This window comes from Xiphophorus hellerii, chromosome 5, assembly GCF_003331165.1.
Source record: "Xiphophorus hellerii strain 12219 chromosome 5, Xiphophorus_hellerii-4.1, whole genome shotgun sequence".
Lineage (NCBI taxonomy): Eukaryota > Metazoa > Chordata > Actinopteri > Cyprinodontiformes > Poeciliidae > Xiphophorus > Xiphophorus hellerii.
This window is the reverse complement of record NC_045676.1, coordinates 33,672,778-33,689,840: the sequence shown is the minus strand read 5'-3', so window position 1 is coordinate 33,689,840 and position 17,063 is coordinate 33,672,778. Positions and strand designations below refer to the sequence as shown.

The 17,063-nt window shown below is 40.7% G+C and overlaps 1 protein-coding gene across 2 annotated transcripts in view; it reads right to left on the bottom strand.

Annotated features, from left to right (window-relative positions):
- The window catches only part of LOC116719433 (protein kinase C beta type-like), a 109,811-nt gene extending 93,235 nt beyond the window's left edge, over positions 1–16,576 (bottom strand). Inside the window, exons 1-2 of one of the 2 annotated variants that reach the window (XM_032561946.1) lie at positions 16,057–16,576; positions 15,589–15,620 (exon numbers count right to left, since the gene is read on the bottom strand). In XM_032561946.1, coding sequence (XP_032417837.1) covers positions 15,589–15,620; positions 16,057–16,220 — 196 coding nt within the window. In that variant the 5' untranslated portion in view covers positions 16,221–16,576. The remainder of the gene's footprint in view (positions 1–15,588; positions 15,621–16,056) is intronic. The other variant, XM_032561945.1, reaches the window with a different exon arrangement.
- Positions 16,577–17,063: the final 487 nt, after the last annotated feature.

The following is a 17,063-nucleotide window of genomic DNA, read 5'->3' as shown; positions in this document are numbered from 1 at the left end:
TCCTTTGCCTCCCCCTCCCACTTCTCTGTATCTAGAAGTAAGGTGAAGAGGCAGTTGGAGAGACTAAACCGGAACAAGGCTGCAGGTCAGGATGGTTTCAGTCCCAGAGTTCTGAAAGCCTGTGCAGAGCAGCTCTGTGGGATTCTGCAACATCTCTTCAACATTAGCCTGTGGAAGAGATCCTGCCTGGTTCCAGTACCAAAGAAAACTCACCCATCAGTCATCAACGACCTGTTGTCCTGACATCCCACGTCATGAAGGTCCTGGAGAGACTCTTGTTGGCCCACCTGAATTAGCAGACAAGGACATATCAAGAGCCCTTGCAGTTTGCTTTTTGTCACGGAGTTGGAGTTGATGATGTCTTCATACACCAACTTCAACAAACCCACCGTCATCTGGACAAAGCAGGCAGCACTGTGAGGATCATGTTTTTGATTTCTTTTGTGCATTTTACACAATTCAGCCTGATCTGCTCTGTGAGAAACTACAAAAGACACAGGTGGAGGCCTCAACAATCTCCTGGATCTATGACTACCTCACAAACAGACCACAGTTTGTGAGACTGAAGAACTGTGTGTCTAACCAGGTGGTCAGTAACAGAGGAGCAAAACAAGGCCCTATACTCTCACCATTCATTTTGTCTCTGTACACTTCAGACTTCCAGCACAAGTCTGACTTCCGTCATCTACAGAAATACTCAGATGACTCTGCAGTTGTCAGGTTTATCAGAGATGGACAAGAGGTTGAGTACAGAGAGCTGGTGGACCGCTTTGTGTCATGGTGTGGGAACAATCATCTCATCGTAATTTTGAACAAAACAAAGGAGATGATTGTTGATTTCAGGAGGAACAGGGTTAGATCAAATCCTGTTTCCATCATGGAAAAAGAAGTGGAGGTGGTTGAGGAATATAAATCCCTCTGTGTTCATCTGGACAACAGACTGGACTGGAGAATCAACAGTGAAACGTCTAGGGCTGTTGTAAACTAATATTTTACTAATCAAGTAATCTATCAATTATTCTTATGATTAACTGAGTAATCGGGTAAAAAGAATTATAAAATATTGGTAAATCTGGCATAAAAGCAGTTTTACTGTCGGATATCAATATCAGTCCAATTTTTAATATTTTTTGTAGGTTAGAAAATTAACAATAATTAACCTGTTAACTTTCTAAGTTAACCTGAAGAAAAGTTATACAAAGATCTGAAATTATATTCAATTTAGTAATAAAGAGGCAGGCTCACAAATATGCTTATAAAAATGTCTAAAATCCAGTTTTTAGTTTATGTAGTCATCTTCAGTGAGTTTAATAGATAAATTCTCACCTTGCCCAATACCTGTCAAGCTTTGGGTTTGAGAATACGGGAAATGTCACCTGGAATGGGGGTTGGAGGTAGATTAGAGGCGAACGAACGCACGGAAGATGAGGGGAGGAGGGGACAGACGAGGGGTTGAGACAGACGACCAAACCAGGAACGGTTTGGATGGAGGCGGGTGTCAATACGGCATATTTACAGCACCTTCGTTCGTCACACTCAGAAACTCATCTACCAGCCATATACTGCCACCTGTTTGTTGAGACCGGGATATGAAATTTATTGTGCAGTTCGTCCGTAAAGTTACACTTACACTTTAACCATCAGCTACTCAGCCGCCAGACGTGTTCAGTCTATCTGCTCACCTGTATTAATACTCCTCAGCGCTCTTCCCACCTTTAGATTTCAACCAGCAGCTCCTGGAGGAGAAAAGCTGCCGTACTCCAGGCATCGCACCAGTCATTTTAAGGATGCTTATTGGTCCCCCAAAAACAATGAAAACCCGGGCATTATCATCAATCAATAAAATCCCCACGGGCCGAACTTGAAAATTGGACGTTATGTCGCTAACACTTAGCATTTGTCAACAACTCAGAGGTGGAAGTGAGAGCTTCATCGATCAGCATCAACGCCAGGGACCTGAAAAGGCTCAACAGCCTGATAAAGAAGGCTGGTTCTGCTCTGGGGACGACTGTGGAACCTCTGGAGATGACGATGCAAAGAAGGATTCTTCATAAAATCAAGAAAGTTATGAACAATCTCTTCACGATACTGTCTTGAGAAAACAAAGTATCTTCAGTCAGAGGCTTCTTCAGGTTCAGTGTGGTATAGACCACTTCAGGAGATCTTTCCTGCCGATAGCCATTGCCATCTTCAATGGCTCTTTGAAGAATTTTGTTGAGCTATAACAACATTTAATTTCCCTTTGGGATTAATAAAGTATTTTTTCATTTGAATTTGAAATAAAAGAAAAATACTGCTTTCCTACATTAAATAAAGATCCTTTAAATCAAAGTTTGTGATCAGTAATACCTTCAATTCACAGAATTTAGGTTAACATTTTATTTGAACATAGGTAAGAACCTTGGCTTCAGACTTAAAGTGATGTACTTTAAGTGTGAACATGTTAGCCTAAATATGTTGTAATTTTCCAATTAACTAAAAAATAGCTTTTTATGATATTGCCAAAACTCATGATTACTTCAAAATTTATATATTTTTAAAATATTTTTCACCAATGGAAGTCACCATTTTTTTCACCCGCATTTTGGTCCATTCTGTACTGGAGTCAATAGCGTAAACACAGGAAGACTAACTTTACCTGAGTTGTTTTTTATCATATTGCGTTTGACTGGTGTAATTTTAGATAATGCCACACTGTGTCACTGTTGGCTGTAATTAAATAATTTACCAATCTGACCGGACCAAGGCCACCCTAAACAGCTGTTACCACCACACCAGACTCTAAACAGCGCAGTTGTTGCCAAACCGGACACAGCGCTACAGACGCTGGGAGAAACATCAAAGACAAGTAGCGCTAACGGAGCTATTAGTACCGGAAATGCTAGCGGAGCTAGAACATCATACTGAATGTGAAACCACTATGACACCGGACAAAGATTGGACTCTAAACCAGATACAGAGGTATCGAAGTACTTACAAGATTACACAGTCTGATCAGGGGGAAGTCTCATTCATCGTTTAATTACGAAGCTGGAGGCAGCAGCAGCAATCACCAGCTCCTACGCCAACTCTGCCCTCTTCCTCTGTTTGGTCCTCGTCATCTTCATCACCTCTTGTTATTTCTACGTTACAATCAATTTCAACGGTTCAGTTTGAAAAGGCTTAATAACATTACTCATCACTGTTTTGGATGGAGGAGCCAGGCAGTTGGACCAATTTTGATGTCATTTACCCAGAATGCATTGCAACATGAACAACATGGAGATGTTCGTGTGACAATATTTTATAAAAAATTTATAAAAACTAATTAACCTACAGTATTATTACTGTATTGTTTTTACATCTTAAATTAAATATTTCCCTTGAAGGTCCATTGTTACAACTAGTCGTGGTTCCTTTAAATGTAGAGGCAAAAGGTTGAAGAGACTAAAACACAAGCAAACTCTGACATATCTGGATACTTTTTAAGCAGATATGCAACCTCCTCCCCCCTTCACACACACCAACACATGCACGCACACCCCTTCATTGCAGGGCAGATACCTTTGTCACACATACCGCCATACTTTTTGCTGCCTAACCTGTCTTCATGTAAAAACATGTCCACATCAAATGGCTGGCATTCCACTGAAGCAACTCAGTAGAGCTGTCTGTTTGTGCACCTCCCACTCTCAGTGAATTGCACCTACAACCCGATTTCTCTCTTTGGGCACTGATGTGCATACATTTTACAGTTTCTTCTGTATGTTTGCCACATCAGTGCTCCATAGAAGGTGAAGGACATTCACGCAATCACATTAGAATAGGCCAAATGCAATAAAGAGAAGCTATAGACTGGTTGGTCAATTAATGTTATATAAATGATCTATTAAACTTAATAGATCATTTAATCAATTAATTCATAACTAAAAATATATAAGAATTTAGTCTGCAACAGATATTGGTCAGCGTGCCCTGAGTTTGCAGAATCTGGGCAGATTTTCAGTGGGAAAACTAATCTTATATATCATTGATTTCCTTGCGATAAAAATGGAATGGTGTTCCCTATAAAAAAACAGCCTGATTTTCCACAGAACAAATTGCAAATTGCTGCAAGGCAGACACAGGAGGGGTGCTATCAAATTTGAAGTACTGCGGTCAATCAATTAAACAATTGAATCGCTATTAATCACTATGCCTAACTTTGTAAGCATGAAATGTAAATAAGTAGGCAGTTATGGTTCTTGCAGGAATGGTGCAAGCCCCTCCTTCTGCTGCACAGCAACCAATTATCAGATTTTTTTTGCCGCAGCAGAAAACAGGCTTTGAAAACAGCAGTAATCAAACCACTGATAAAAAAGAACAATCTGGACAAATCACTAATGCAGAATTACAGGCTGATCTCCAACCTCCCATTCATCAGCAAAGTTATTGAAAAAGCTGTGTGTAAACAATTAACTAGCTTCCTAACTATAACCAACCGCTTTGACTCCTTCCAGTCTGGTTTTCGTGCTCACCACAGTACAGAGACTGGCCTCGTAAAAGTGTTCAATGACATCCATATAAATACAGACTGTGGGAGAACCACAGTGCTGGTTCTGTTGGACCTCAGTGCAGCTTTTGACACTGTTGACCATGATATATTACTGAATCGACTGGAGAGTTGGGTCGGACTCTCCGGTCCAGTGCTTAACTGGTTTGAATCTTACATGAAGAACAGGGATTTCTTTGTTTCAATTGGAAACTTCTCATCAAAGAGGTCAAAGGTCACATGTGGGGTACCCCAAGGTTCAATCCTAGGACGCCTCTTTTTCAATATTTATATGCTCCCACTAGCTGAGGTTATAACAGGAAATAATATTAGCTACCATAACTATGCAGATGACACACAGCTCTACATTACGATGTCACCAGGTGACCTTTGACCCCATCCAATCACTGAACAGATGCTTAGAACAGATAAATGTGTGGATGTGCCAAAACTTTCTCCAGCTGAACAGAAACAAAACTGAAGTTATTATTTTTGGACCTAAAGTGGAATGATCTAGAGTTATAGATCTAGAGTTAATGATCTAGAGTTATAGATCTAGAGTCAATGCACAGCTTCAGTTATTACAACTGAAAACCAGCGATCAGGCCTGAAACCTAGGAGTAGTGATGGACTCTGACCTGAACCTCCAGAGCCACATAAAGACAGTCACAAAGTTGGCCTTCTATCACCTGAAGAACATTTCCAGGATTAAAGGACTAATGTCTCAGCCAGATCTAGAGAAACTCATCCATTCGTTTATCTTCAGTCGTATTGATTATTGCAACAGCGTCTTCACAGGTCTGTCCAACAAATCAATTAAACAGCTGCAGCTGATCCAGAATGCTGCTGCTCGTGTTCTCACTAAAACCAGGAAGATAGAGCACATCACAAGTTTTAAAGTCCCTCCACTGGCTCCCTGTAGCTCAAAGAATAGACTTTAAAATACTGTTGTTAGTTTATAAATCACTGAATGGCTTAGCACCACAATACATCAAAGATCTGCTGTTGTTGTATCAACCTTCCAGACCTCTCAGGTCTTCTGGTTCTGCTCTGCATCCCCAGAGCCAGAACCAAACGAGGAGAAGCAGCTTTCAGCATCTATGCACCACAAATTTGGAACAAACTTCCAGAAAACTGTAAGACATCTGAAACACTGACTTCTTTTAAATCTCGACTAAAAACCCACCTGTTTAGAATTGTATTTGAAATGTAATCAATTACAAATTTATTGATGGAACTTGACTTAATGTCGTGTTTTGATTGTTGATTCTATATTGCATTGTGTTTCTGTGTTTGTAATGACGTAAAGCACGTTGAAATGCCTTGCTGCTGAAATGTGCTATACAAATAAAATTTGATTTGATTTGATAGCAAGTAATGTAATCTCCTAGGAGTCAACAGACACTAAGAGAAACTTACTCCACTACGAAAAATATGAAACTTTTGTTGCTGTCTGATGTCACAGAAAACTCTAGTCTTTCGCTGTTTGTCACTCCCATGTGTCAAGTCCTTAGGGGTTGCATATTCATATACTCAACAATAAAATGATAAATAAATGGAGTCGACGTCGACTAGTCACAGTGACGTAATAGGCACATTAAGTGAAAATGCTTCACAGCAACTTACAAGCTTTATTAGCAATATTAACGGCAAATAATGACATAAATATCACTTAGACTAAGTCTATTATTCAGAAGTAAAGAACAAAAAATAGAACATTATCCCAGAACTTTTCATCAGCAGTTGAGCAGGTCCAATAAGTTGCACAAAGTCGAGTCTAACTTTTTCTTTTCTTTTCTTTTTTAACACTAGCAGGTACCGATGACTGCATATGCTCATCTTGGATAGCTGGACATATTCTAGTCAAATTATTACAGTGAGCACAATTCCACATGTTGGAACATCATAAACAATACATATTATGAATGAATCCCATTTAATTAGTTCAATTCAGTGCAGCCACCTGGATGCTCCATAGCTCTTTGACTGCGGGATGAACCCACAGACGGCGGCAGAAATAGCCTCAGCTTGAACTATGTTTCTGCTGTCAAACAGATTTTCAGTGGGAAAACTAATCTTATATATCATTGATTTCCTTGCCCTAAAAATGGATAAAGTCGAGTCACGCTTTACGCTTTATAAGAGCGTACACCTGCCAGGTTAGAAGCTTCAATACGCAGGGGGACGTGATCAGTTGGATGGATGAAAAGACCAACATCATGCGCCACATTATTCTGGTAATCTTTTGTTTTTTAAAGAATTTTTCAGTACTAGTTGACTTTATATGAATATTGGGTTGTTGCTATTTTATTGTACAGTGTTTTAAGATCTTGTTCAATGAGCCCCCTTTTAACTTTGAGCCCCCGCCCCTCCAAAGGTCTCTGCATGGCCCTGTTGCTTTTTTTCTCTGTTCTGTATGTACTACTAGAGACTGGAATTAAACGTGTTTGGAATGCGCCTCTGAACCAGACGCTCCAAAGCGTCCGGTCCATAACTCTTCAACAAGCTGTCAGCTCCCTGTCAGTAAGACACATTTAGTTCAGAGTCCATGAGATGATATTCAGAAATTATTTTTTTATTGATTGATTTTGGTTGCCTCTGCAATAAACTCTGTACATAAAGTTTATCATGTCTGCACATGTGCATCAGTTAAGGATGTGAATTATAACCTGTTAAAATGAGGGACAGGCTTCACACTTTTCTGTTTTAAAAAAAGCAACAACAACAAAAAAAAAAAACATACGTCCAATATGGAACGCATGGTCCAATATTCCATTAACACGACCTCTGGCTCCAACCAACCTTCTGCAATATATAGGCACACAAATATTCAATGTGCTAAAAATAAGACCCATAAACAAATAAGATAAAAATAGTCAGCTACTGACAAACCTGATTTTTAAACATAGACAACAGTAATGGATATGTAACAGAGCAAAATGTGGTTATTTTGCTCCTGTTCATGGCCTTTAATTGATGCAGACAAGATTGTATGAATCAGAACTGAGACAGAACTGAGACATGACAAGCAATCTAAAGGAAGTGACCCTGTTCATCAAAGTGAAACCGAGACAGATTTTCTACACAGAAGTTTTAAATAATAATTATCAGTAACATGCAGCCTTCTGATTCTTCTTAAAAAAAGACATTATGTTTCAATTTTCTCCCCATTTTCACTTCACCAAATGATTTTTAAATTATCGTATTTTCCGCACTATAAGGCGCAACTAAAAACCTTCAATTTTGTCAAAAGCCGAGAGTGCGCCTTATAATCCGGTGCGCCTTATATATGGGCCAATATTGAGCCACAACAGGTCTTGCAACTACGGTAAGCAGCCGCCGACTTCATTTTCCCCCGTAGAAGAAGAAGCGCGCGGTGCACGCTGGGTTTTGTGTAAAGACCCCAAAATGGCTCCCATTAAGAGACACACTTACGACGCAGAGTTTAAGCTCAAGGTGATCAGTCACGCAGTAGAACACGGGAATAGAGCAGCAGCGAGAGAATTTAACATGAACGAATCAATGGTGTGGAAGTGGATATATATTGTGATTGCACTAACGTTTGATTTACCGTAACAGTATCAGACTGTTTTTTACGTGTTTATTGAATCGAAGAAAAGTTCCCAACAGAAAATAAGGGTCCCTAAGCTAAAGTTGTTTGAGTTCCAGGCAGAAGTTTCCACAGCCAGTAATGATTTAGGGAGCCATGTTATGTGCCTGTGTTGACTCCTTGTGTCCAAGTCAGCGTAGGCCTTTACCAGGAAACTTCAGAGCACATCATATGTTCTCTTTGATCACTGAATTTATGGAGATGCTAGTTTTCTTTTTCCAGCAGGACTTGGCACCTGCCCATGCTACCGAACAGCATGAAGTAGATTTGAAGTAGATGACAGACAACCACGCCTGCAGAACCACAGCCTCCTGCTATTGTAGTACCTCAAGGCTGACACTTCCATGTTAAAAAAGACCTATTCATCTGACATAATATTCTACTTTTCTGAGAAACTAAATTGTGGGTTTTATCATCTATAAGTCATGGTCATCAAACTGAGTAGATGCAAAGACGTGAATAGATCACTGATTGTAAAGAATATATTAGTTTCACTTTTTTATTATTAAAAAGAAAAAATTAGCTGATATTCTAACTGACTGAGATGTTTTTATTTCTGTGCCTTTTTACTGTGCAAAACAGGTAAATGCATAGTTTATGTGCCCACATCATTTGTGCTCCAATTCAGAATCTGCACTGCTAAAAATAAAAATTGTTTTAAAACTAATAATGCATTAATGCTTTGATTTAAAGGTCCTCTCTTTTGTTATTAAACAAAAACATAGAACTGCGTAAGAGTCTCTTTAAATGTTGGGCCTCAGATGAGCATGCCTGAGATTAAAAAGATTAATCTGTGTCAATGTATGACCATGTGACCGACTCAGCTGAGGTTTCCAAGCAAGCAAGTGCGTGTCTGTTGGTGCATGCTACATCATTTCCTGCAACATCCATCCGTCAAAGTGGTTCTCACTCTCTAGTTGAACCTTTTGGAATTCTAGCCAAAATTACCTCACACAGAAATAATCATTTAATAAATTACCCTGAAGGAAATTTTCACATTCTTTACAGAGCACTAAATCCAGTTGAAGGAGCCACTTGTAACAGTGTGTTTGCTCATCATCCCTGCTGCTTCCAACTTGTCGATACATATGCACATCTAAATTTCATGTAGCTTCGGGTGCAAAAGTAGTTATTGTGACAGATAAGACGACAGCTTTCTCTGGTATCACTAATTTGAAAATTAAAACTACACCATACTTATGTCAAATATATAATTTTTCTCAAATGCAAACAATCCATACATATCAATGATTGTAGCCCACACAATTAGGATGGAAGAGTACTGATTGGACAGCTGTCCTGCAGACATTAACAACTAAACAGACTTGACTGATACTGTGCATGTTGTGGAGGCATGTATAGAAGTTCCCTGGGCTGCATGCATAACTGATAAGGTTATATCTTTTCTCTGAACTTTAGTCAGGAGTTTAAGTCACACACAACAGAAAAAAATCCTCATGTTTTTTGTGCAAAAACTTTTCAACATGAAGAGGAGTTTTCTGTTTTCAGGTATCAGATGCGAAACAAACCGGGAAACCTGAGCTACCTCACTGTGTGTGTACGCACATGTGCTATCAACTCAGGGCAACTCACCACACACTGTGTGCACACATGAAGTGTTACGCTTTCTCTACCCACAACTTCATTTCCTGCAGCAGCATCACCAGGACTGTCAAACAGAAATCAGTCTGCAGCTTCAGGAAATGAAGTTACTTCAGTTTTTCTCTTAAAAACACAGATTTACACAACTCTTCCAAACCAGGGAGGCTAATACAGAAACTGTGGTTGCCTTCTTCCTGAACCTCACGCAGCTGGTCACATGACCAGGGTCAGATGAGTTCAGGTGGGTGTTTGATGGACCAGTGAGGAAGAGGAAGTGATACTGGGAGCAGAACAACTTTCGCAGCAGTACAGCAGCGAAGGGATGCTACTATATGTTGTAAGGGCATGTTTTATAAAACCATTTCGTGCAGCCGTCCATGTCTAGACACCCACCCACCCACTCACCAATGACTGTAATGAGCAGCCGCCCACCCACACACACACAGGCCCACCATTTCACAACTCCAGTTGAGATGCATCTGTCGAGAAATCTAACTTTCTGCTGCGTCTCCCTCGCATGATCTCTTCAGACATCTCAGCTTTCACCGCCTGCTCCCTCTCCTCTTCTACTCTTACATTTCACTCCGGATCCCTTCAGCCTCTTCCTGTCATTTAGCAACGTTGGCGAGAGCCTGCCTTAGGTTTGACACCTGCCTGCCAAAACAATGATGCCCTCAATGAGAGAGCCAACAGGTCACTGACAGTGTGCAGACATGCATTACACACACCCAGAGCAAACAGCAGCAGTGGTGCAACCACAAAAAAAAGGGCTGATGGGCCACGGCCACCCATACAAATTTCCAGGTCTTCCTACAACTTTCACCAGACAGAAATGCTTAGTTAGGCCTGTTGCAATAACAAATTTTGCTGGATTATAAATTGTCACAAAGGTTACTGTGATAAACAATAATGTGAGACCATTGTCAAGTACACCCTCTCAAAGATCAATAAACTTTCAACAACCATTTAACACTGGATCTGGAAGACATTTTAAATATGCAAAATAAATAAACAAAACAGACAGAATGAAAACATTAGCTTCTAAACAAAGCTGTTCTTTAAATAGCCGGGCTAACTGAGACCACAGCATCAGACTTGAAGACTTTTGTCATCCAGTCTTTGGTACAAACAATGAAACAACAAAAACTGTCATGATAATGGAAATTACCATGTGATTAATTGATTTATTGCTCATTGTGACATTTATACTCAGTATGCTACTACCAGCAGGTCAGTGGCCATTAGCTGTGTTAACCAGTTCAGGTTGGAGTTTCAAGAAATTTGGATGACCCAGAATGGAATAGAATACAAACAGCCTTTATTGCCCTGCAAAGAGGTAATTCAGGATGTCATTTATTATGTACATTATTTTCTGATCCTGTTTGCAACATGGCTGAAGGTTGCTGTTAAATTTTGTGATTAGATTTATTTACATGAACCAAGAAGTATTTTAATTAATGTTTTTATGCACTTGCAGTTAAAACTACATATTTCCATACACAGTGTATACCCTGAAACAATAACAGCTGGTAATAACTTTCATTTTCCACAATGAAAGTCCTGTACCAACATGACCCAAATTGCCACTCAGTAATGAAGAATCAATTACTCCAACAGCAACACATTACTGTTTGCAATAACTCAGGAACAAAATCTAATGTTGAGAGATCTGTGTTTCATAAATCTAAAAATATAACTGTTTGGGCATTATGAGCATTGTTATGTTGGTAATTTGTCCTTCCTGTACAGCCTCTTGTTCTTATTTTTTACCTTTGGGTGAATGGGCATGCTCCTGCAGACCTTAACTTGCTGCTATGACACCTGAATTCCCCCACTGTGGGACAACAAAGAGTATTTTTATATTCTACTTTTGAAGAGGAAAGGGACAGATTGCATATCAGAAAACAATATCCTAACTGTGAAGTACAGGAGTGGAAGAATCATGCTTGGGCTGTGTTGCTTCAAGAGAGACTGGTGCACTTCACATGTCAGACAACATCATGAGGAAGGAACAGCTCAGGTTTCCCCCAGTGTATTATAGGCCTGGCGGCCCGCCATGCTTTACTAGCACCCCTGCCAGGCAATGCGTTGCTTGTTTTTGTTTTTAGGAAAATAATAATTAATTTTTTTCTTTTTTTATTTTTAAGCCGGATTGCAAACGTCTTTCTTGCTCTGAGCGTTTCACTGGCAGAGCAAATTTATTGCTAAAAGATAGCTTTTTAGTTTATGCATTTAAAGCCGGGAGCGTGGACCAATCACACAGCTGGCACCTCTGAGCGTTGCCTCCCGCGCTGCCGCTGCTTGATCTCTGAAGTTTAACTCAGCGTGAATTGCACACGCCTCCTTTCACTCAAACTGGACACATCAACCCCCTGTGAGGAATTATGTTTCTTTGGAAAACTATACGTCAAGGTAAGAGTTTAAAACCCGCCGCGTTAGCTCTGGTTGTGCAGCTCTATGTGAAAAGCAGGAATAACTTATAGCGGCGCTTTCAGAGGTGAGGGTTGAGCGAGCGATGAGAATGATTTATATTTGTGGACAAAGAATTATGTGGGGTATTTCCATCTCAACACGATGCCCAGCGCCCGGCTCTGTCTGCGCTGATGAAGTTCATGTCTGTGTTCCCGGTTGGCCGGAGCGTTAGTGGCTAATGAACCGGCGCTAACCTCAACATGCAGGTTCAGCCCAGTGAGAAGCTTTCGCGCTCACCTCGCAGTCACGCATCACACTGGTTTTATATCGTTTTTTTGTATTATTTTTCCGGTTACACAATGCATTGAACCATACCAAATGCTTTGTCTACTTAGTCAGCCAGAATTAATGCCCACAGCCGCACGGAGATCTGAAAATCTCGTCCAATAAACTCCAGCAACCAAAACAGTTTCTGTGATGCTTATTAGACAGGAATATTATGTCTTATAATATTTAGTATCTTACCAGACACGAAATGGAAGAGCTACTAAAGCCACATTAGCAGCATTAAATTAATTCTCCCGTTTGTTGCGCATCTCTAACTGGCCCCATCATGCAGGGCCGGTCCAAGGTTGTATGAGGCTTCCAGCAGAATTTGACTTAGGGGCCCATCTTGCTGCTAAAAACATCAGCACCTCTAACAGTTTCTGTGTTAGATTTAGTGAAATTTTGGAGAAGGGAGTAGTTTAATTGGCCAACCTAAAAAGCAATAAGTGTAATTGAAGTTTACTAATTTGTATTTGTGAAAAAGCACCTCAAACTCAAACATTAAACTCACAGCATCAGATTGTTGCTATGGTAACAAAACTATGAACTATGAATATTGAGCTTTGAACTTTTACAAAATAAACCTGCCAGTTCCATAAAATCTTACATTTAAATGTTAAAAAATTTAAAATATTTTAATTAATGTATGCTGAAACCATTAAATCAAATTTAGTAGCATTGAGCATCTCAACAAATAAATGTTATATTTATGAAGACTACAGGTCTGTGTTAAAATATTAGCATTTATTGGGCCCCTGGATGCCCTGCGACAGACTGTGACCTGTACAGGGTGACCCCACCTTTCGCCCAAAACGTTCGCTGGAGATAGGCACCAGCACCTCTCCTGACCCCACTAGGGACAAGGGTATACAGAAAATGGATGTACAGAAAATGGATGGATGGATGGATGGATGGATGGATGGATGGATGGATGGATGGATGGATGGATGGATGGATGGATGGATGGATGGATGGATGGATGGATGGATGGATGGATGGATGGATGGATGGATGGATGGATGGATGGATGGATGGATGGCCCTTTGGGGGCCTTATCAAGCCGCTGTCTTAATTTGGATTAAACAAAAGTGCAAATAATTGATATTCATTTTAATTGTATTTTTTGATTTGTTGTTTTTAAGACTAGTTGTGAGTTTAAGTAGCATTCCAGTGTCGATGTTTTCCGTAACATATAATTACTCAGTAATATTTTTACATTTCCTGTCTACTTAACATCTTTTATTACAAAACATGATGGACCTCCTCGGCGCCCTGACCGCTGGGCTCAGCAAGTTTTCTGGGGAAAAACCCTGAACATCATCATGTTAAGCAAACAGTTACAGTTTGGGCACCACTGGGTCTTTCAAATGGACAGTGACCCTAATCATACTGCCAAATTAGTTACAGTTTAAAGAGCCTTGTGGACTTCAAAGCCTTTGGTTTGGAGTTGCCATCACAAAGTCCTGATCTCAGTCTAATGGGAAGTTTGTTGGAAGAGCCAACAAGGTGTGTGTGAGTCAGAAAGCTTGATTTAATTACACTGGTTTAGTTGGGCAGACTGGGCTGAAATTCAAGCAAACTATTGTGAGAAGCTTGTCCGACACAAGTCAAAAATTTAAAAGGCAACTCTACCAAATACTAATGAAACTTCTGAATGTGAAGAAGGTAAACAAAAGCATTTTAAAAACTCTCTCTCTTTATTCTCTAATTTGACATATAAAAATCCATTTTGTACTCTTAACTGACCAAAATCACGAATTGTTTAGACATTATTGATCATCCAGTAACAAGCAGATTTTATGCAAAAGGTTTGGCTTCCAACAAATATTGGAAATAATTTGAATCTGAATTCTTGAATTCTAGTATGAAAGTGAAAACATAATGTTTTTTCCAAAGCAGAATTCTCCCTGTTGCCATGTTAATGACAAAAGTATTGTGCAATAAGGATATATTGATCGCAATTTTAATTTTAGCAACAAACACAAAAACACGTCATTGTCACAAAAATAATTAAAACAACTCTTTCCAGATAACTTTCACAATGCAGAAAACGCAGATGAAGAATTGACTGTAGACATGTAAGCTTGTGCCATTTATTAATGTGTGGATTAGATCTAATAAGCCATGAGTTTTTAAGAGCGCCTGGAATGAAGGCAGGATATTAATCAAAGATCATTTGTTGAAGGTTTTATTTTGATACATTGAAAATATGCCTGAAATTTAGCATTTTGTTTTTGCTATTTTTGGGTCACAACTTTCACAGGTTTTAATGTAAACTGAGGGACATAAATTACCCCAGAATGTCATGCTCTAACTCTTAATGTTTCAACTAATTCATCTTTAAATCAATCAACTTATTTATAAAGTACCCATTCAAAACAAAGCCATATCTAAATGCACTTTACAGATTCAGACACACACATTGTAGATCAATCTCAGCTAGATTCAAACTCAGTTTAGCAACTGGTAAAAAAAACAAAATGATCAGAAAAGTTTGAGAGAATCAAGCTGCTGATTGTCTTTAGGAATCCTTCCTCGAAAATGGAATAGAGCAGCACACTGTGATCTCTTGAAGATTTCTTTACTGCTCTCACATTAACTTCTTTGTTTAGACATGCCATTCTTGAAGTTTGCTAACCTTTCTATTTACATTAATTTAAAGCAACATTTATCTATTAAAGAAGCTGTTTCTCCATGTAAGCTCCAGAAATGTTGTTGTCTTTTGGTTTAAGGTGTGCCACAGCAGAACAGGTGTGTCATCCCTTTAAACACTTTCTGGAGGTGATGCTGGATATTAAGATCAGTTCACACTCACTCACACACAAAGCCATATAGAGGCAAATAATGGTACAGAACTGGACATTGTTCTATTGTTCCACTGACTCAGGCGAGCTTACATTCTATTTTCCATCCAAAAATTGCCCTTTTCACCCCTTCCGTCTCAATTTGATACTCAAAAACAATCAATTCAGTGTATGTGATCACATATCAGTTTATTTTTCATCGATCGTTGTCAAATCCTCAAATAAAAAAAGTAATTTAACCGTACATGCCATGCACCCCTGGACAGCAAACATCAGTCCACACACCCACAGCAGACATGTATGGATTGTGAATGAGCCCCTACCTTGGCACTGGAATCCCTGCTTCCCAAAGCCCCTGTGGACAGAGAACAGGGATGAGAAATTTGAGGAATTCGCTGACAGAGATACCCTACATATAAAGATATCCAGCCGCAAACATTAATCAGCACACTGAGAAGCAGCAGCAACAGCGACGGGGCCCCATGCAACCAGCAGCATTCCTCCACCAGTTTCAGAGGTTGGTGTAAGTGGAGGCGGAGGGGGGGATGCAGTAAAATAGGAAAGCCGAGCAGCCATGCGTGCTGTATGGCTGCAGGCAGCGCATCTGCCCCTATGTAGAAGGCCCGCGGTGCTGTCGCATTGAATGGCGCATCGCCGTGTTTTATGGTGACAGACAAGCACTGCGGCGTTGGTGTACAGAGAGGCCGGTCAGACCTTCCGCAGCGACGACGGCGGCAGCAGCAAGTGAATCACCTGTGTCCTTTCGGTTCGCAGCGCGCGCTCACACTCACCAGATGAAGTCCGTGCAGTGGCTGCAGAAGGTCGGCTGCTTGAAGAAGCGCGCGATGAACTTGTGGTTCTTCACCTCGTGCACGTTCTTCTGGCGGAGGGCTCCCTGGCGGGCGAAACCGCGCGCGCTCTCCGGCACCTCACCGTCGCTGTTGGGGTCAGCCATTTTAACGAGGAAGCGGTCCGAGAGGTACGAGGGGTGAGGAGAGCGACGACAGGGAGGGAGACGTGACGGAGGCGGCGGGGCAAAACGAGTCTGGGTGCAGGTACCTCCTCCTCCTCCTCCTCCTCCTCCTCCTCATCCACCTCCTCCGTCTCTCCTCCCCGCTGGCCGCCTCGGTGTCTGTCGCTCGTGCTGCCGGTGATTTTTGCTGTCTGCGGCCACCTCGCGTCTGCTGCTGCTGCTTCCGGCGGCTCTGCTTCCCTGTTCTCAAAGTGTCGCTGCTTGCAGCTCTGTATCTCCGTCGCAAACAACCTGCCGCGCTGGTCGCTCGAGCTGCCACAGATACACACACATGCGCGCGCAGAGCACTGTCTGCAGCAACACAAGTTGAACCTCGAGCTCCGCATATTGTCACAGTACAGAGTGGATTACAGAAGGCACACACATCCTCTCCAGGATGGACTTGTCCCTCAGCAGAGAAGCAGTTTGCCTGCAGGGGCCACACAGGCTCAAATAGCCGCTCTTACCGGGGAACATTTTGTACTGAAATACTGGACAATGTTTTTTTCAGATTCACACCCAATAAATAATCTGACACTGACTGAAGTATACAGATGCGTCTCAGTAAATCAGAATGTCATTCACCACTGCATTCATCTCAGCAACCCCATAAGTGAAATACACAGATTCATTATACAGCGTGGCATGTTTAAGAACATGAGGCCTGGCGCTGGCTGACATGTATTTATGAACAATATCAAGCTCAAACACAAAGACACTGTGAAGATTATTCTTGCTCTTTTACAAAGTAAGCCAATTACTTTCAATTTTAGATTTAAGTGTTAA